This window comes from Hyalella azteca, unplaced genomic scaffold (assembly GCF_000764305.2).
Source record: "Hyalella azteca isolate HAZT.00-mixed unplaced genomic scaffold, Hazt_2.0.2 contig12609, whole genome shotgun sequence".
NCBI classification, from domain to species: Eukaryota; Metazoa; Arthropoda; class Malacostraca; order Amphipoda; family Hyalellidae; genus Hyalella; species Hyalella azteca.
The window spans coordinates 90,251-110,463 of NW_025942563.1; the positions used below are offsets into that span (position 1 = coordinate 90,251).

Below are 20,213 nucleotides of genomic sequence, written 5' to 3' on the forward strand. Positions count from 1 at the left end.
CAGAATGAACCTATTTTAATCAACGCCAAAAATAATGAGTGCATATAATCTGATTGTTTCCGAATGCAAAGCTCTCGTGACTCGCTCAATACTGTTGGTAATTTTTTTCTAATTATCCTCAACAGTAACCAAAACGTCAATTAAAAATGGCTAAATATGATGGAGAAAATAATAATTCTTTTCTATCTGCGATTGAATCAATAAATAATCATACTCATTCCCTGAGTACAAATGTCTTCCCAATGTCTCCGTCAGTGACTCAAACATATTCTGCAATTTTTATATTATTTCTAAGCTAAGAGAATTCGAGTGTCATACGATAGGATTACTTATAATTACGAATAATTTGTACATGGTTGTAATCATATTTATTATAAAGAATATATCCATGTCAATGAACATGAATAGAAAACGAATGAACGTTGAATGTCATAAGACTTGTTTTTTAACCTCAACTAATGCCTTTTCCATTTTCAAGAAATTCATCTGCCAGTTCGTTTGAAAAAAATTGAGAAACTCTGGACGATTTATGGAATCTGGTACGAAACAGATAAACTTTCTTTGTAAGGCACCAGGTCGGTAATCGCTGCGGCCACATCGGTGAAGATGATAGTGCTACTGAACAGTAGACTGAACATACTGAATAGAAAATAGAATAGAGATCACTTGCAGAAAAAACCTAGTCATGCGTGAAGCAGGACATATCCATCCCTCGCAGAGTAACGCATGGTCATGCGTGTAACTTGTTCGAGTACTTTCAAGCCTTGATATTATAATAACACCATAGTTTAAAATAATCTTATCTTTGGCACAGAAAACAATTAACTTATTCTCTATTGTTCTGCTGCAAACGTAAAGAGCTCATATAACGTAGCCCATTTATAGATCATAGCAAACTCCTGGTACAATTATACGAGGATTTAGCAAACATTTTTGCATAGAAACCCACACAATCTCAGATTAACATGAAAATAAAAAAATACATCCAGAAATAACGCAAACACAAGATGCTCGAACGGAATAATGCGCGTATAATCTAAGCTTGATTTAAATCTCATCGATATCACAAAAAAAAAAAAAAAAAAAACAGATCAATCCTAGTTCCTCGGCTCCAAAATGTTTATCACCAACAATTTTCGTACCAAAATGAACACAAATTTTCTCCAGGCCAAACTGAAATAAAATGAAAAAGCCACGTGAGGCGGCTGAATGAATGCCCAGTCAGGATGTTTTTTTTTAATATAATCCCGTACTCGATTCCGATCGCATGTTTCAATATTGAGCACATCTATCCCACGCTTATCATTTAAATATTAGTCGTATCAATAGCATTTTACTGGTGCATTCGTGAATTTGTAAAGTATCTAAAAACAAAAAAATAAGTTGGTACGCATGATGAGACCAAGAGAAAAAAAATCTCTCGTGTGAATAAAGTTGAGAGGTAAAAGAATATCAAGAGGACGAAAACCTTTGGCACAAACAAAATATTTTTAGTTGCTTCTATTCAAATTAGTGTGATAGATGCTGTTAAATAGCGAAGATGGAAACTAACGAAATAGAGAAGAAATCACGGCGTGATTCAGGATGTCAGGAATTAAAACATCCTGATTCCTGATTCGTTAATCAAAATCAACTTCAATTAAAAGTTAAGAATTTCAGTTCCACGTTCTTTTGGACGGCAAGCGCATGCAGCTGCTGCATGGCAGCAAGCGGCAGCTCGCTGGAGTCGACGATCAATACGTCGATGCCAACGTCGAGTAGCTGGGCCAGGCCTGGCTGCGTGAGGCGACACGACCGCAAGGTGACGACCTTTTCACTGCGCCTGAAAAACGTCATACGTGAGCTCTTTGTCCCGCACTCAGGGAAATGAGTGAGACTTTGTCTAAATAGCGATACACTTTTGCCCTTGGGTGGGTCATCTTAACCCAATTTGGCATGGCAAAAAAGCGTTTTAGTGCCAAGTGTACAAAGTGTGTCTCTATTTGGACAGTATGACTCATTAGTTTTTCTGCGCGTGCCGATGGGCGAGCGGCAGTTTGCTCTTTGTGTATGCATTTATTGAAGACTATTCGTGAAAATAGTTTTCAAAGCATCTTTATACACATCGAAGAGGGTCATGTATATTATCAAGTTACAGTCGTTTCCACAAGGTAAATTGTTAAAGAAAGAGACATTACACCTCAAAATTCAATTAATCAAAACCGAAAATACGATAGGGTCTAATATTGCTTTAAAAAATTGCCTCAGAGGCCTAAAAATAGAAATCCCAATCATATCATAAATTAAAAAAAATGGAAAATAGTGCATGAAAACAATTCAAACACCAGGAGTGACATTGTTATCAATCTTAAGAAATATCCACTCACACCTCATTACCAGCGACTGTTCCTTTACCTCAGAAGGAGATCGCCATTTCCGCCAACGGAAATCGAGCATCTAGCGCATTTGCACGCACTTTGCTTTACGAGCTTCGGATTTTACATCGCGCAATTTTTCACAGCCAAAAGAATTTTTTGCTGGACATTTCACAATACGAGTATTACACACGTAAGAAGATGCCTGGATAACATAAGCGTTTGCATTTTATTCATATTGAAACCGTTTTACACAATTTACTTAAAGTTTGATGGTGTAACAGCTGGAGACTACTACTTCAAGCATGGAGGAAAACATTATACTCCCAAGTAAACAACAGTGCGCTGAACCAGCAGTGAACCCATCTTATTAAAGACCCAATACGGGTAAATGAATTTAAAATTTCAAATTAATTTAAACGAAAAAATTTGACCCATACTGACCAATACGGTGGCTCCAAAGCAAACAACTTGACAGCCAGCGCCATCAGCCACGGCACCTCGCTGTCCTCCAGCTCCACGCACTGAATTTGGTCACAAGACACAGGGCGGTGCTGGATGTCCTCGGGCTTGAGATTCCTGCTCACAGCGACGTCTGCAGGAAACGCACTCGTGTCAGTTTCCACTTCACTATAGAACGCGACTACCTGGCGCTGCTGTGGTGCAACCTTATAATGCCAACCTTAGTCCATAATGCTGCCTCGCACATCATATTTATTTAGTTATTTATTGAAGAAAAGTGGTTACCCCCATTGAATTAAAAAAATATACATATACGTGCATACATACATATACATTCATACGCACATATATACATACATGCACACACACATACATTGGCACATATATAAGATAAGGCATTCAATTCATAAGAACAGAGCAAAAGGTTTAAGATTGAATAAGTATGGGGTCCCGTCCCTTTCGCTGTTGCCAGTTAGCTGCTTTGAAGGCAGTCAGGTCAGGAGCTGCCACGGTCTCCTGGGCGAGGGAGTTCCGTAGTCTAGTACCGGAAGGGAAGAATGAATGGCGGTATACATCAGTTCTTGCGCGCGGCACTATGAGCTTCTGATGGTGACCTCTGGTGATTCTGACTGCGGGCTGAAGCCTGCCAGGTGGGACGTTCATATCCACCAGCTTATGCATGATTTTATACATCATGCAGGCTCTGCCCGCTACTCTTCTTTGCACGAGTGGCTCGAGGCCTAATTTTGACACCATCGATGAAGCGCTTGAGTGTGGGCTGAAGTCCCCAAGGATACGTCTTGAGGATCTGCGCTGGACTGCCTCCAGCGTGGACACAAGGCCCTGCTGGTGCGAGTCCCACACGGACCATGAATATTCCAGAATAGGTCGAAGCATGCTCTTATAGCAGTGGGTCTGGACGTTCGTGGTGCATCGTTTCATATTCCTGTGGGTGAAAGCGCTTATCGTCGTGGCTTTTGCTGCAAGACCGCACATGGTTCCCCCAATGCAGGTTGCTGGTGATGGTAACACCGAGGTGCTTGGTGTCTCTGGCGGATTCCAGTGTTTGGCCATGCAGGGTATAGCTGGAGGGTATCGGAGACCTCTTTCTTGTTACTGAAAGGAGGTGGCACTTCTCGACGTTGAACGCCATCTGCCAAGTGCGCTCCCAGGCTTCCAGCTTATTGAGGTCTTCCTGCAGGAGAGCAACGTCATGTGGGCTTCTGATGCGAGAGTAAAGGACGGTGTCGTCTGCGAAGAGTCCAACCTTGGCTTGGATTCCGTCACATAGGCCGTTGATATAGAATATAGATCAAGAAGAGGGTAGGACCCAAAACGGAACCTTGAGGCACTCCTGACACGACTGACCCGATGCTGGAGCTCTCACCTTCTACAACGACTTGCTGGGTGCGGCCTGAGAGGAAGCTGGATATCCATCTCTTGGTTATGCCCATGGCACCATAATAATCCAGCTTGGTGAGTAAGCGCTGATGAGGGACCTTATCAAAGGCCTTGGAAAAATCGCGCAGGATCATGTCGGTCTGGCCACCTCTGTCGACCTCAGCTGCAAGGTCTTCCACCGTCATGATCAGCTGGGTTTCACAGGACCTCCCCTTCTGGAAGCCATGTTGCGCGTCGCTGAGAATACTGTTGCGGTCGAGGTGGTCTGTGATCTCCGATCTGATGATATGCTCTAGAAGCTTACAGCACACGCAGGTCAAAGAAATGGGCCTGTAATTGGCCGCCTGTGTACGGTCTTCCTTCTTGAATACTGGCTGCACCAGGGCATGCTTCCAGATGGCAGGTACGACTCCTGTGGACAGCGATCTGTTAAAGAGAGCCGTCAGTGCAGGTGCTAGCTCAGCGGCCGTCTCTCTGAGAAGTCGACATGGGATTTTGTCCGGGCCCGGCGGCTTTCCTGGGGTTTAAACCGGAAGGAAGTTTCCCGACTCCAATGGTGGGCACGGAAATGTCTGAAATTTTTGGGTGCGAGTGATGGCCGGGGTTGGCAAGTCGGAGAGATATTCTCTCGTGAAGGCGTTAGAAAATTGATCATTGAGGATGCCCGCCTCTGCCCCACCGCCGCTGTACGTTAGTCCGTCTAGCTTCACGGGAGCGACACCCATCGTGTAGCATAGCTTGCTCCTGACAAGACGCCAGAGGTTGTTACTTCTGTCCTCTTCCACAAAGCGCTTGACGTACCGCTGGTAGCACTGCCTGTTGGTGCGTCATGCTTCTTTCTTCAATTATTTGAAGCGCACAAAGTCTTCTTCCCTGTTGGTTGCCTTTGACTTTCACCAAGCCCTGTATTTGCGACGAGAAATCCTTTTCAGCTCCGTGGTGATCCACGGTTGGCGGTTCTTGGGGGAGGATAACTTGGTCGGGACGTGTTTTCAATCATGGTTGTTATGTGGCCTTGGATCGTTTGCCACATTTGATCCACTGTGAAATATGGGTAGATAGACTCGCTAAATGTCGCAGTCTCAGTTCTGATGGCATCAAAATTCGCTTTCTTCCAGATGCTCACGGACCTGACTATTGGTTTGACTCTGGTTGCCTTGATCGTCCATTCGTACTGTCAACTAGGATGATGCCGTGATCACTCAGCGGGGCAGTGGTACATTTGGTAATTAGGCCAGGTCTGTTGGTGATGAAGAGATCGAGAATGTTAGAATGATCGAGGTAGGTAGGCTTGATGTTGGCTTGGCGCAGGCCTCGGTCACAGAGCTTGTCAATGAAAGCTTGGTTTACTGCTGTCTGGTTCTGGTGTCCTGTAATTTTCGAGTTGTTCCAGTCGATGTCAGGGAGGTTAAGGTCACCACCCAGCCACAAGACGCTATCAGTCTTGGTTGAATCTATAGTCCTAAGGATCTTGCCCATCTGTTCTATGCTGATTTCGGAGTGGGAGCGGTAGACAGAACCGACAATGAGTGGTTCCGTCTTCTTGGCGGTCTTGATAGAGACAAGAACGGCTTCGGCAGTGGATCCGGTCGGTATTTCGTGGGAGATGAGGGTGGATTTCACAGCAACCGGAGAACCTCCGTACCCTTGGCCTCATATCCTGTCATGTTGGTAGACACTATAGGTTGGAGGGAAGAACTCTGAACTGTTATCTTCCGGTTTAAGCCAGGTTTCGTTTCCCATTATGATGTCTGGTTCTGTGAGATCAGAAGGTAGTTGATGACAAGTGACAAGGTACCGTAGTTGATGACAAGTGTTCGAAGGGAGGAGAAAACTTTCAGGGGCTGGGGGAGGAAGGATGAGTCATTTGACGATGGGGAGGAGGACGCTGATAGGGAGAAATCTGAGGGGATGGTGAGGTGACGGGGGGTGGATATGCATGGTGGCGATGGGTGGCCTAGCTGGTCATCACCAGTCCAGAGATGGAGTGCCAGTTCTGGACTGGGGTTGGATAGGGAGGTAAATAATGAGGAAGCTCTTGATATGTAATCTAGTGAAGGGTGTGAATCTGAAGGAGTATGGAGGTCTCTTTAGGCAGTTGAGAGTTACGTGACAAATTTCCCTGGGATTGGAAAGGATGGTGGTACAGGTCGAGTACCAGGTACGGGTCCATAATATCACATCTAACATCCCTACCACAGCTTCTCACTCTCATAACACTGCTTCTCACTCCCATAACCCTGCTTCTCACTCAGGTTCCACCGTTTCTCACTCTCATAACACCGCTTCTCACATTTATAACAACGGTTCTCTCTCATAACGCAGCTTCTCACTCCCATAACACTGCTTCTCACTGTTAGGGGGCTGCATTTAGGCAAATGAATGATTTATTAACACTTTGACTGCAACGTGCACCATATATGGTACATGCATGCATGTCCCAAACTGCATTGTGCGCCATATATGGCGCACGCTTAAAAAATTTAATTTTTTAAAAAAAGCTCTTTCAAATATCGGCCAGATCATAAACTTGTGAAAAATATGATGGATAATTGATAATAATGTTTTCAAAAACCTATATGAACGTCGTGCAATCGAATCATAAGAATCTTAGTAGTTGGAATGTAGCCTGAAATAATGAGTGGGTACGAAAAAGAAAAAGTACTAAATAAAGGGGGCTAGCCTGTTCCAATATGTTGAAAATCATTTTTTCGGTATTGGTATGGATTATAGCAGTAGAAAAATAAGTATTAGTCATTCGAAAGTTGCCTAAGCTCACACAGAAACAGAATGGCACTGTAAAAAGCAAGATAAACAGTGATACAGATTCCGAGTACTGAGCTAGCAATTGATAGTTACTTTTCTAGCTTTTCGTCTCACTTTAGCACCAACTAACTTCCTTTTTTTGCAATTATGTTAAAGCAAGACTCAGATCAGTAGCTCGTCATGGCATGAAGTTCAGATCCTCAGCTTCAAATACCTTAGAGCTGGAACGCCAACATCTAAAATCATTGTGATTTGGTTATAGAAACATTTCTTCAAGTGTCTGACCTACTGTATTACTAGTGAAAATACATTCAGTAATCTTCAACAACTTCAGCAATTCACATCGATTCTTACTGACTATAGAACTAACTGATCACTAAGCACCCAGGCATTTGCTACAGTTTTTGCCAATAACTTGAACAGTTGTTGGGACCACTTCATGCTTTGCTTAGAGCAGTTTTGTAAGAAATCATCTAAATGAATTATAAACTTCCCATTTAGCAGCATTTTACCCCAGAATGATTTGTAGTTTGATTATTGCAGTCACAATCTGATTTCATTTGCACAGAAAACATTTTTTTAAGCATTAGTACCCGTGTGATGCAAATTTTTTATTGTAGTTGAATAATAAATGCCGTGTACCTCATATGGCGCACGTTGCCTAGAAAGATGAAAGTTTCCATCCCAGGCAACGTGCACCAATAGAGGCTCACGGTTTTTATGTCAGAAGCTTGTAGAACTCACTCAGACAAGAGCAGCGCACTAGCCCTGATCTCGCTGCCTTGTCTGTAACTTAAGTTATTCAAGTTTGAATGAGTCACACCACTGGAATACAGGCTATTTTGTGAGTCGCAGTCAAAGTGTTAAGTGTTTTCAATTAATTCTCTCTTTTGTGTCCCAGTGTTTAATACTAATAAAGTGACCGCAAGTTAAAGTTAAATTAATGCATGGTAATGTGAATAAGTGTTTTTGGAGTTAGTCAATTTTCCATGGTGCTGCTTATCTGGTGCTTATACTGACTTGCCAACCACTCATACTGCCTACTGTAAGCCTGCTTTCTGGCAATGAAGACTTCCTTGCTGCCCTGTCACTGATCTACTAATATTATCCTGGCTCTTAAATAGGTAAGGGAATACTCTTGCCATGCATCTCAGTCCTAAATTTTAATTATTGAATGTTATCAGTAAATGTTTGTATGTAACATCAATCATCCTTAGTTGTTTTATAGTTTTGTATTAGATAGATCAATGTTTTTATATGGGTTTCAAGTGTATGTATGTGTTTCAAATGTTTTTGTTGGATAGGTTTTATGTGTTTGTGTTCCTGCATATTTGCAGAGCGGCCAACGTGGAGCATATTCTGGGCCAATTTGAAGCAAGTTCTGTGCTAGTTTGATGCCAGTTCTGGACGAGTGTCAGGCAAGCTTTGGGCTGACAAACACATTAAGAGGAACAACGTTGGGAATGGAAAAACATCCGAGAATCTTGGGAGTGACTTTTGATCCAAAGATGACCTACTCTGAACATGTAAGAAGCACTGTGAGCAAAGCGAAGAAAAACATCAACATATTAAAAGCCCTGTCTGGAGCTGACTGGGGAAAGGACACGGAGACTATTGTGCAAACCAACAAGGCGCTGATACGTCCAGTTTTGGAGTATGGAAGTAGTATATGGGGTCCCATAACATCGGAAAGTGGCTGGCAGAAAATACAAACTGTTCAGAACTCTGCCCTGAGAATTGCCACAGGACACACACGCAACACCAACGCACAACATCTTCATGACGAAACATCTGTCCTGCCTCTGAAGAACCATGTGCAGATGACAGCCTCGCAACTGAGGGAGAAGAGCAAACTGGAAGAACACCCACTGAAAAATCTGATGAATCAAGAGCCAATCAGACTCATGAAAAAGACCATATACAACAGTGAGTATAGCATAAAAGTGTATGACTGCAACAACAACAACAGTGATAGCAGCGTGGAGGTGAATAGAAACATGAAGACATTGCATACCACAGCGGTCGAGAGTTACCTAGAGTCGAGAACACCCAACAAGATTCTAAATGCACCTACACCTAAAGTAAACGAAATAGAGAGGACTTTGGACCGAGGCATGAGGCGTACATTGGCGCAGTTAAGGGCGGGGAAATGCCCAATGCTTAGGGAATACCTCAATAAGATCAATGAGGCTCATTACCCTACACCATCATGCCCTCTGTGTCAAAACCACACCCACAACACACAACATCTGTTTGGGTGTGCTGAAATTCCAACCAGCCTGCAGCCTGAAGATCTATGGAATAAGCCAGTGGAAGTGTCCCAACTGATCAGAGTGTGGCAAGACCAGCTCAGCGCTCCGGAGGGGGGTGGGCCTGGGCGGCACTCAGTCAAGTGACATTATGGTGATCATCATCATCACTGAAACACATTGCAGACGAGTCTTGGGCTACTCAAGCTGACACTAGAGACCAGCAAGGATGCCCCTTCAAGTCCTGTCTAGCAGCTCATGTAGGAACTGCCCTAACACGCCAGTTGAGTCTACCCTACTGCTACTCACAAGTAAGTCCACCGCCTTCTTGTTTCTTTGGTGCGGACGCCACTTGATGGACCAGGCCTGACCCAAGACCTGTTTTGAGCTCTTGATTCCTTGGTTTCATTTTTTGGTTTGGTTTACGTTGCTGATCATTATAATGGCCCAGTTTAGTTTATTTACCATGTATCCTTATTTATTCTTTACTGTTCAAACCAGTTTGGGCTGCTGGTTATTTATATTCTCATGCTAGGTTCACCCATCACCCATAACCCTGGGCTGTCTCATTACTAACCAACTAATTTTCACCTTCATGTACCACTAATTATATTTAATACTACATGTTTGTTTGGTTCTTCCTCCATTTGTTTCCCTGAGTTTGTTTTGCTCCGTTTCATGAGCTGGTACTATACCGGCCGGACCACTGACCTTTAGAGAGGCTGACCCCCAACATCACTCATAACACCACCTCTCACTCCCATAACATCACCTGTCACTCCCACAATACCACCTAATGCCCATGACACCCCTTTTCACTGAAAATACAGCGCTTCTCACTCCCACAAAACTGCTTTTCACTCCCATAATACCACTTCTCACTCTCATAACATAACAAAAGTTTTCACTCCCGTGACACCACTTCTTGCTCCCATAACACTGCCTCTCACTATCATAACATTCCATTCCATTCATGCTGAACACACTGCCCCTCTCTGCTATTACACAATTATTCATGATATGAAAACATATCAAACCAATGCTCAGTAGAACCAATATCACCTGTCAACTCTTCCCTCCAGTAGTGAGCCTCCACATCTGCAGCCGTCTCCAGTCGCAGGCAGAGGACTATCAGTCCCGTCATTTTCTGCAGTGTTGCAGCTGAAACGTGGCCGTAGAAGCCTACTAGTTTATGTCTAGAGTTGGAGGGATGAAGATAACATAAGCACAGTATAAGCCAACTAGTTTATGACAAGAGTTTGAGGGATGAAGATATCATAAGCACAGTAGAATTGTACTAGTTTATGCCAAGAGTTCTGGGGATGAAGATAAAGTGCAGCAGGAGCCTATTATTTTGTGCCTGGAGTGCAAGGGATAATATAAACTGGCATAGTAATTGTGCAGTGTTCTACTACCTTCATTAAATGAAGTTTTCACCATAAGCTACTAATCTTGGCAGGTTATAAATGATATAAGATCTTCATGAAAGCATATTACATAAAGAATATTAAAAACAATTTCATACAACAATCAGCAAGTCTTGTGAAGCTGCCTACCTACATGTGAAAATTCAAAATGAGCATTCAGTGAACTCAATTATTCTCACATCATGGAAAACATCTTAGAATAAATATGGAGTCTATTTCAAATAAAAAAAAGTTCAGCTGAATCATTTTTGGAGTACATTTCTATATAAAATATAATTGAAAAAGGGTGAATAACTTTAACATTACAATGTATTACATGAGTCAAAAATCATTCAAAACCATTATACCTCCTTGGATCAACTTAGAAATGGCAAAATTAAAAAATATGACATATTGAAAAAATAAATATATGAATAAATAAAAAATATACAAATAAATTCCTACACCACCTTATTGCCTACTCACCCATGACCCGCTTGGAGGAAAGGGTCAAGTCGTTCACAGTCCATTGGAGGCAGTTCTCTCGAAAAGAAGGAGTCATCAAGGTTCAGGTACATTGTAAAGCCTGCCTCAGCCAGCTTAATCAGCAAGGTTGATAAACACAGAATTGGCATTTCAGTAGAGGACGTCACAGTAGCTACTCTACCAGCAATAAATGAAGGGCTGTTGTGGATCTCTAGGTCTGCAAGGGCTTCCTGTGCTTCATTTTCACCCTTTATCTGCCAAGGGTCTTCTTCAGTGTCATAAAGTTCCTGATCATCAAATTCCTGGATAGTGAAGTTAAATTCCTGCTCACCAGCTTCCTGTGAACTGAGGCCAGATTCCTGCTCACCAGCTTCCTGTGAACTGAGGCCAGATTCCTGCTCACCAGCTTCCTGTGAACTGAGGCCAGATTCCTGCTCACCAGCTTCCTGTGAACTGAGGCCAGATTCCTGCTCACCAGCTTCCTGTGAACTGAGGCCAGATTCCTGCTCACCAGCTTCCTGTGAACTGAGGCCAGATTCCTGCTCACCAGCTTCCTGTGAACTGAGGCCAGATTCCTGCTCACCAGCTTCCTGTGAACTGAGGCCAGATTCCTGCTCACCAGCTTCCTGTGAACTGAGGCCAGATTCCTGCTCACCAGCTTCCTGTGAACTGAGGCCAGATTCCTGCTCACCAGCTTCCTGTGAACTGAGGCCAGATTCCTGCTCACCAGCTTCCTGTGAACTGAGGCCAGATTCCTGCTCACCAGCTTCCTGTGAACTGAGGCCAGATTCCTGCTCACCAGCTTCCTGTGAACTGAGGCCAGATTCCTGCTCACCAGCTTCCTGTGAACTGAGGCCAGATTCCTGCTCACCAGCTTCCTGTGAACTGAGGCCAGATTCCTGCTCACCAGCTTCCTGTGAACTGAGGCCAGATTCCTGCTCACCAGCTTCCTGTGAACTGAGGCCAGATTCCTGCTCACCAGCTTNAACGGTAAAGCAATGCGGATTGCGGAAGTTGAAAATTTTATGAAATGACATGTTTGCAAAGTGCAAACCGCGATTTTTTAATCAAACAAAAATTTATGACATTCGAGCCGCGAGATTTCATACCTACTGAAATTATATGATATTAGAGCCGCGATATTTCAGACAAAAATAGGACTTTTCCAGACTAGCTCCTATGCACCTCTGAGGCTCTGACTCTGAGTCTGACTGATTTTGAAGCAAGGTAATGCTTACTTTTGGTATCTAAGCTAAGTATGTTACATCATTACATGCCTTTACTGTTTACATAGCATGTGGCAGTTTTTTGCCTTTACTGAAAAGTTTGAAAACTGAAAACCTCTCTCACAGCAAACCTATCTCCTCCTACAGTTTTGAAGCTACAACAATGAACAATGAGACATACCTATACAATTTGATTTGCAAAGGAAAGATCCACAAAGTGGTTTTTGTCATTTTTCTAATTTTGTTATAGTTTGAATTTTATCCATCAAAAAAGGGGCGGTGGCAGGGGGCAAAATAAAAAAAAATATGAAAAATGCCCTCACACCCACTCACCCAGTGTCACGGTGTCACCCACACAGCCTGACACAGGCCACAGAAATATAAAATTGCAAAAACCACAAAGATCAGTTTTTGAATATGGTATTTGTGCATCGAATGATATGTGTTTTGATGTCATAGCTTGAAAATCCTAGCCCCTAGGAGGAGATAGAATAGATTACTAGGTAGGCCTACACTCTACAGTAGCAGTAATTAGCCTACCCAATTTTATTGGCCGTTTTCTAAGAATTTCACGTTTTCTTTCATTTTTTCGAAAAATTCACACGAACAAAAAAGTCTTAGATTTCTGTTTTACATACGTGTACCGAATTTCGAAGTGATCCGTCTCTAAATAACCGAGTTACATAAAACACTCAGACGCTCCCCTTTAGGTAATAGGTACAAGGAAATCGCAGAGCAAGTTACCTAGCGTCCGTCACCGACTGCAGCTCGAACCGGAATCCGTGATGCGAATTCTCAAAGCTCAAGTCAAGAGGCACTTCACATGCTCCACCAGAATTCCAGCTTCACATGTCCGACCGGTTCCGGAATCCGGAATGCTCGTCGAGTTACGATAATGAAAAGGCCATGGTTGAACTATACTAGCTCATGGTTGAACCATACTAGTTCAACCATGGAATAGTTAAAACATGGGTAAGACCATTAGAAAAGAACGCTTCGACAGCAAACCCACGCTGCTCATTTGAAAATTGCATAGTGGGAACTGACTAAGCTGGCCACACTACTTCATTCCCTTGCCTTTCATTTGAAATACTCCCCGCCCTTTTACTTAACATCTGGCTGCTTGGCGCAAAAAACAAAACGGAAAGTTTAGGTGAATCGCACTGTAGAATGATGATAATAATGCAGCAATGCGTAATTTTTGAAGGAAATCACCCCCATCAAGAGCTGAGATAAAGTTCCAAGAAAGTAATTGATCCTCCAAAATTTTAACGGAACTCTCTTCGTTGATCAATTAAGCGGGTACAGCGGATGATTAAATGATCTAAAGCGCCTTTTGCATTACACGCCAGGAGAAAAGCCAGGAGTAGCCACATTGATAAGTGCCAAATGAGCGTTCAAACCAGCATGACCAGGCCGCAGTCGAGCCACAGCGGATTCAGCAGAGCGTGGAGTGCCCATTATCCATATAAGCTACTTCAGCTCTTAAGCCTAGCCTGAAGGTCCCCTTTCCTGAGGAGTAAGTACAGTATTTGACCAGTAAAATGGTCAGTGTTTCAAAAATTTTGACTTGATCTGGCAGATTACAGAAAGCATGGCGGATCGTTTATTTAAGATCATCAGAAAAAGCGATAGCATAACTCACGCTGGAAACTAAGAGTAATATACGTGAATATGAGCAGTTTTATGAAAAATTACACATGCTTTGAAAAAATTATTGACCGAAGAATCTTCGGTCAACGACGCACAAGCGAGAACACATGGTTTAAATTCAAATATGTAATATAAAACCGAACAACAGATATATAGGTGAAGTAAATCTGGTAAATACATTTTCATCAGCTTGTTAGTGCACAGAGCCATTGATGCACACGAGTGTCTGTTCATAGCAACATACTTCCTTGTGCGCCGAACATATTTAAAGTTTCCGCAAGCACTTTCAAAAACGAAATGCTCGACTGAGTTACAGTAAGTCTTTCACATCGTTCTTCAGTAAATACGTGGTCACTAAAATGAGTGAAAAGGTGTACGGTCCTATCTAATAAAAAAAATGAATATGAAAATTTGACGGACGGAGATGTTTACAGTGATGGGCTGGTAGGTTCAGAAAGACTGTCTGGGAGGTTCAGAGTGACGGGCTGGAAGGTTCAGAAAGACTGTCTGGGAGGTTCAGAGTGGCGGGCTGGAAGGTTCAGAATGACTGTCCGGGATTAGCTTCAGAGTGATGAGCTGCGAGTAGTGGCCTATTGAGCTGTCATGTATCATCGGAAAGATCATTACAGAAAAGCAAAACTCGACGTATTCAATCAGCTTTAATGCAGCCTAAGCAGACACAATAATATGCAGGCAGCAGTTCTCATCAACACAGCCCTACCCAGAAACAACTTTTAAGCTACCAAGGTAAGCGGCATGAAAGATGCACGTGAATGACTTGAAAACAAAAACTGCGAGGTGACTATTCCTAAAATTTATATCAATTCAAACGTTCGATTTTAGAATATGAACTTTGCTCTGTACTGAATACGGTCTCCACTCTGCTAATAGGAGAATTCAGTTGATTAGCGGTATCATCATATGAAAAGGGCATGCACATAACAACCGAAATAGCCTTAAGCTTAAAGCTTCGCTGCCTAAAAGAGCAGCCATGATGACGGAAAAAGTAAATTGCAAGTAACGGCGCTCTAAGAGTACATGAATACTTATAATAAAGGCATGAATATTGCAGAAATCAGACTAGAGATATCCAAGCTGGACAATAACGTGCTCTTCAAATATTTAACTAGTTCTAGGATAAGTAAGAACCTGGACAAAAGGCATCGCCTAGCACATTGCGAACAAAAGCATTGAGATCAATTGGCCTTAACCTAGAAACTACAGATAAAAAGATATTATTCGTGGACAGCAACCATTGGAACTTACCAGTCTACAGTAATGCCAACCGAGTACCTCAATCAGTTGAAAACTTATATCTTGTTATGAAAGGAAAGCACGAACGGAATGTGAACTGAAACGTAATAAGAACATCTCTAGCTTTAATATTCATATAAGGTAAAATTTTGAGCAATAACGAAAAATCCAATTCGAGATTTAGACACAAGTGTTAGTGATGGTTTTATAAAAGTTAAATTTAAATAAGATCACCTACGACTCTAATTCTTAAATATGGATTGAAGATCAAATTAACCAGATTAATATAGCAGCTGAAATCTTTGAAAATATCAGGAAACAATGCAAGGACTCTTGGTGAACAGAAGGCAACGTCACAACGAGGACATCAGTGGCAGGAAAAAGACTGTTGCGTTGGAGGAACATCGGAGAGGAGAACACAGTACTTGCCATATTGTGATACGATTTCACCACAGCGGTAATAATACAGGCGTTGGTTTGGTTAGTAATGAGTTACTTTTCAGCCAGCTACAAATTATAGCTCCGATTAAAGCCCTGGTAGTAAAATTGTGGACGAGTGAAACCCCTTCAATCAAGGCAAATACCTACGGAAGGTTCGAGTTTGAGCGCCAGTTTGTTAGTAAGCATTTTCATAAGTGAATACAAATTTTTATTGCACAGAAAAACGTTCTTCCTGAGTGGTAGAATCTTAGGGGCCAGGGGGTAAATTTTTTAATTCAGCAATTCTAGAAACGCAAAATAAGATCGAAATGGAAAAAAATGAAGCAATTCTAGCTAAAAGGCTTGATTAATTAAGCAATTTTAGCACAGGTGTGACATTAATTAAGCAATTCTATTACAAGCGTGACATTAATTAAGGAATTCTGATACAAGTGTGACATTAATTAAGCAATTCTAGCATAAGTGCGGGATCAATCAAGAATGGCGTCGGTGTATCTACTCATGGCTGTTACCGGTACCACTAATCGAACGCGGCCGCGAAAAGAAGCTTTGGAAATTAGGTTTCAGTTAAAATTTACATTAAAATGCAGTGGAATGCTAGCTGGGATGGCTTGCATTCTGAAGAACACATGTAGTAGGTAACGTGTCTCGCATCGATTGACTCGAGTGTTATTTTAATAAAAAGTTAAAGAGATATTGTGATTCAACATTTTCATTTCCGAATCAGGGGCTGTTGCTGGTAGCAAGTACCAACTCAGGGTAATTCGTAGGTACAATTATCATTACAATACTGACTAGAGAAGTATAGTTGAGACTGGAAAAAGATATCGACCTCTACAAAATTTGTCAGAAGACAAAAGACGCAGGCCATTCGTGAGAATCTAACTTCATCAATTGAAAGTCATTTTTGACTCGCGGTCGCCTAAGATATGTTCACCAACCAGTCTACGTCCAAGGTAAAAAGTTAGAAAAAATTACAGTCCCCAGGAAATAATAAAGAAGGAAGTAACTCAGAACAATTTGACCCCAGAAATTGGAAGGCATTTTAGACACGAGTTCGACAGTGAAGATCTTGTCCATGTTCTCGAGGGGCTCAGGACGGACGCGGCTGGCGGAAGGCCTGGAAGAGCGGGGATGGACGTCGTCGGGCGTCATCAGATGAGCTGCGAACCAAAAGACCACAGGGCAGCTCGAGCACACCAGACGTGTCGTCACCTAGTGAGTTTCATTAGTGTCTTAAGAACAGAATTAGTATCACAAAATTTCAACTAAGGTACTAGAGTCCGTTATTCGGACCAAAAGCTATCTCCTCAGCCGCAAAAAAAGTGTTGCCGCTGAACGGGGCATTTCCTTTTAGAGTGAAATAGTACATGGCTTTACCACCCTTAACAACACCCACAAAGTTTAATAAGCATCGTAAGAACATACAAAATTTCCATGCAAGAGACTTAGTGCACAGCCTTGCTACCATTACAGACATCTGGTGACGATTATCGTAGGAACAATCGACCCACGGCGTTGTTAACATGACCATCACGGTATATTTCTTTGCGTCCTAACAAAAAGACCACAAGATCCACAAGAATCCGAAAAAAACAAGCTAACGTTCAACTATTCAAAATGATACATTGAATTATTTAATCAGTGTCACCGGTCCATCCTATCTTTTTGGTCATATCATTTAAAAATAAATTCGTACCATTTGTACCTTGATGCAAGCAAGCTGTAATACTGAACACTACTATGGATGGTTTCAAAAAAGCGCTGTAAAACGTAACGGAAAGCAAGAGCCAATTACCTGCACATTTACGAAGAGCAAACAGAAGAAGCACACAGCGAGACTGTGCACCGTGTAAACAAACACCCGCCACGAGTACACGCCGCTGCTGCACCACACGACCCGGCCACCTCCACCGCCACCGCGAGGGGCTGAACAGTTCGCTTTATTCGGCGACGAGACGCTGCGAGTGTCGGGATTTGCGTCGTTCTTCTTGGCCTTGGAACGAGGCTTGGGAGGAGCAATCACGTCGTCGGGATGTGGGATGCCCAAGCTCCATAGGATCTGCATAATGCAGATGTTTTGTAGAGAGTATCAGTGACTCAGCTGGCAATGGTTCAAGCAAAATAATCGCGATTTAGAAGCCTGTAGCTGAGATTAGTACATATGATTAATAATATTCGACTTGTTAGTTCAACTTGGACGAAAGTTAATCAAACTCATAATTTCAGATCAAGCACTGGCATCCATTTTCAATTCACGTAATTGGTGGCTTTCAAGTAACTATTTACTGAAGTTAAAATGGCCACATAGAATATATCCTGTCTTTAATTTCTTTCGCAATTTCTTCGTTGGTTCTTGTCTTAAAATACCAAAATAAAATATGGATTAAGGTATACTTTCAGAAAATTTAATCAGTATTAAATTTATTTAGTTTCCGTAATTGTAGACCTTGACCATAACCCTTACTCCAAAGACTTCTTATTTGTCCATTTCATAAAAATGTTTTTTTTTGCCTCTAAAATCTAAATGAAAATAAACCAAAAGCAATAAATAAAAACGTTGATATCTTATTATATTTTTTCTGTCCAATTCCCTATGGGTACTTGACGCGCTAGAAGTCTTGTAGTCATAACGAGCCAACTTAGCGACATATTTGAATAAAATACAATAACAATTTTTATGAAAATAAAATGTAACCGAAGATTAAGACATATTCAAGAAGAAGACAATAGCAGTTCTGACGATAATAAAACGGAATAAAAAGAGTGATCATGTGAGTGGTATGTTAATTAAATAGCGTTAGGTAAGGCCCGAGATGACTAGGAAGGAAGTCACGGAAGACTAGGAGGGAAGTCGCGGGACGACTAGGAAGGAAGTCACGAGACGACTAGGAGGGAAGTCACGAAACGACTAGAAGGGAAGTCACAGGATGACTAGGAGGGAAGTCACGAGATGACTAGGAGGGAAGTCACGAAACGACTAGGAGGGAAGTCACGAAACGATTAGAAGGGAAGTCACAGGATGACTAGGAGGGAAGTCACGAGATGACTAGGGGGGAAGTCACGAGACGACTAGGAGGGAAGTCGCGGGACGACTAGGAGAGAAGTCACGAGATGACTAGGAGGGAAGTCACGAGACGACTAGGAGAGCTGTCTCTTATACACATCTAGATGTGTATAAGAGACAGCACCAGCTTCCTGTGAACTGAGGCCAGATTCCTGCTCACCAGCTTCCTGTGAACTGAGGCCAGGTTCTTGCTCACCATTAATAAGCATATATATAACACGCAAATCCTTAATTTCTTCTGCCCAAAACTTTCTGCAGGATGGGCAAATGCGGGGACTCTTTTCAACAATTTTACTTAGGCAAGGATGGCAATAAACATGCCCACAAGGAAGTGAGAGGGGTTTTCTATTACAGCCATTGTAAAATTCATAGCAAATTGTGCAGGCATACATTTTGTCCATGATTGATCTGTTAGAAATGAAAAAAATATAATTAATTAAAATTTTTTGCAACAAATAACACGGTAGCAATAAAGATAACAAAACTATATTATTTTGAGAAGTATTAAAATTTGATTTAATTAAATAGAAGAATATAATCCTTAATTAGTTATACCATCAATCGGGGGCTACTTGGGAGGATTTCAAACGTTTTTCATTCATAACTTCTTACCATGAAACATTTCATCAACAAGTTTAGGCTAATTTCAAAGCTCTTTGCAAGGGCAATCACATGGCTTCTCCAAAAAAATTCCATATGCTATTCGTAAGGTGACAGAAGCAAAAAAAGAGTGTCCCGAGAAGCCCTGTCGAATGGGGCTACTCGGGACACTTGGAATAAAACTTCATTTTAAAACATTTGAAGCATGCAGACAAAATTGCAGAGTGTACTCATCCATTACTAACAGTACTCTGAAGTCCTCCTCTTTCATTGTAGATGATGTAGAGGTAGAATACCGTAAAATGGGGTAACTTAGACCACTTTTTTTCTTATAAATGATGCCATTTTCTTACTAGCTAAATTAAACTTGAATTGAAACATGCAAAATACAGGTATATACTCTAGCTTCACTCACCATAAATTGCTGGCTCCTGCCTCTCATAGTCTTTATGTAATTTCAAAAAAAGTGATGGTCTTTGTTACCCCAGCTCTTGGGGTAACTTAGACCGGGTGGTAAAATCAATCATTTTTTTTGGTAAAATAACTCCAAATAACTCCAGGTTTTGGTGCATTGTAGTAGAACTCTTCTAGTTACATATGCAAATGACAAACTTGAGGAAAGTGTCATAGTTTGCAAATGGGGGGCACCACCCCATAATGAGGGAAATGGGACTACCTAATGGCAGCCCTGATGGGGTAATATTGACTGGCTTGGATATTAAGTTAAAATTACCATATATAAGACTGTAGATTATGAAACATAAAGAAAAAACATAAATAGGCTGTCAAACATAAATATGTTATATATGGTAATTTTATATTAACTTCCAAGCCAGTCTATGTTACCC

At 41.8% G+C, this 20,213-nt stretch overlaps 2 protein-coding genes across 2 annotated transcripts in view; both read right to left on the reverse strand.

The window, feature by feature from the left end:
* Positions 1–355: 355 nt before the first annotated feature.
* On the reverse strand, positions 356–19,186 carry LOC108682799 (E3 ubiquitin-protein ligase RNF168). The gene is made up of 6 exons (XM_018172039.2): positions 18,890–19,186; positions 11,492–12,103; positions 11,125–11,455; positions 10,295–10,428; positions 2,799–2,949; positions 356–1,822 (listed from the first exon to the last, which is right to left on the reverse strand). The coding sequence occupies exons 1-6, from the start codon at positions 19,164–19,166 to the stop codon at positions 1,636–1,638; spliced, it is 1,692 nt and encodes a 563-aa protein (XP_018027528.1). The 5' UTR covers positions 19,167–19,186; the 3' UTR covers positions 356–1,635.
* LOC108682800 (GPI mannosyltransferase 2) overlaps positions 14,650–20,213 on the reverse strand; it is a gene marked incomplete in the record, with an annotated part of 12,697 nt that continues 7,133 nt past the window's right edge. The window contains 2 exon segments of the mRNA XM_018172040.2: positions 14,650–16,913; positions 17,497–17,760. Coding sequence (XP_018027529.1) covers positions 16,644–16,913; positions 17,497–17,760 — 534 coding nt within the window.

Excerpts from the sequence above, each read along its gene's own strand:
- LOC108682799 (XM_018172039.2), bottom strand. The coding sequence starts at position 19,166 with ATGGACAAAATGTATGCCTGCACAATTTGCTATGAATTTTACAATGGC. Across the intron at positions 11,456-11,491 it reads CCTCAGTTCACAGGAAGCTG|GTGAGCAGGAATTTAACTTC; the intron begins GTGAGCAGGAAT and ends CACAGGAAGCTG. Across the intron at positions 10,429-11,124 it reads TTCCTCCAAGCGGGTCATGG|ACATAAACTAGTAGGCTTCT; the intron begins GTGAGTAGGCAA and ends CTCCAACTCTAG.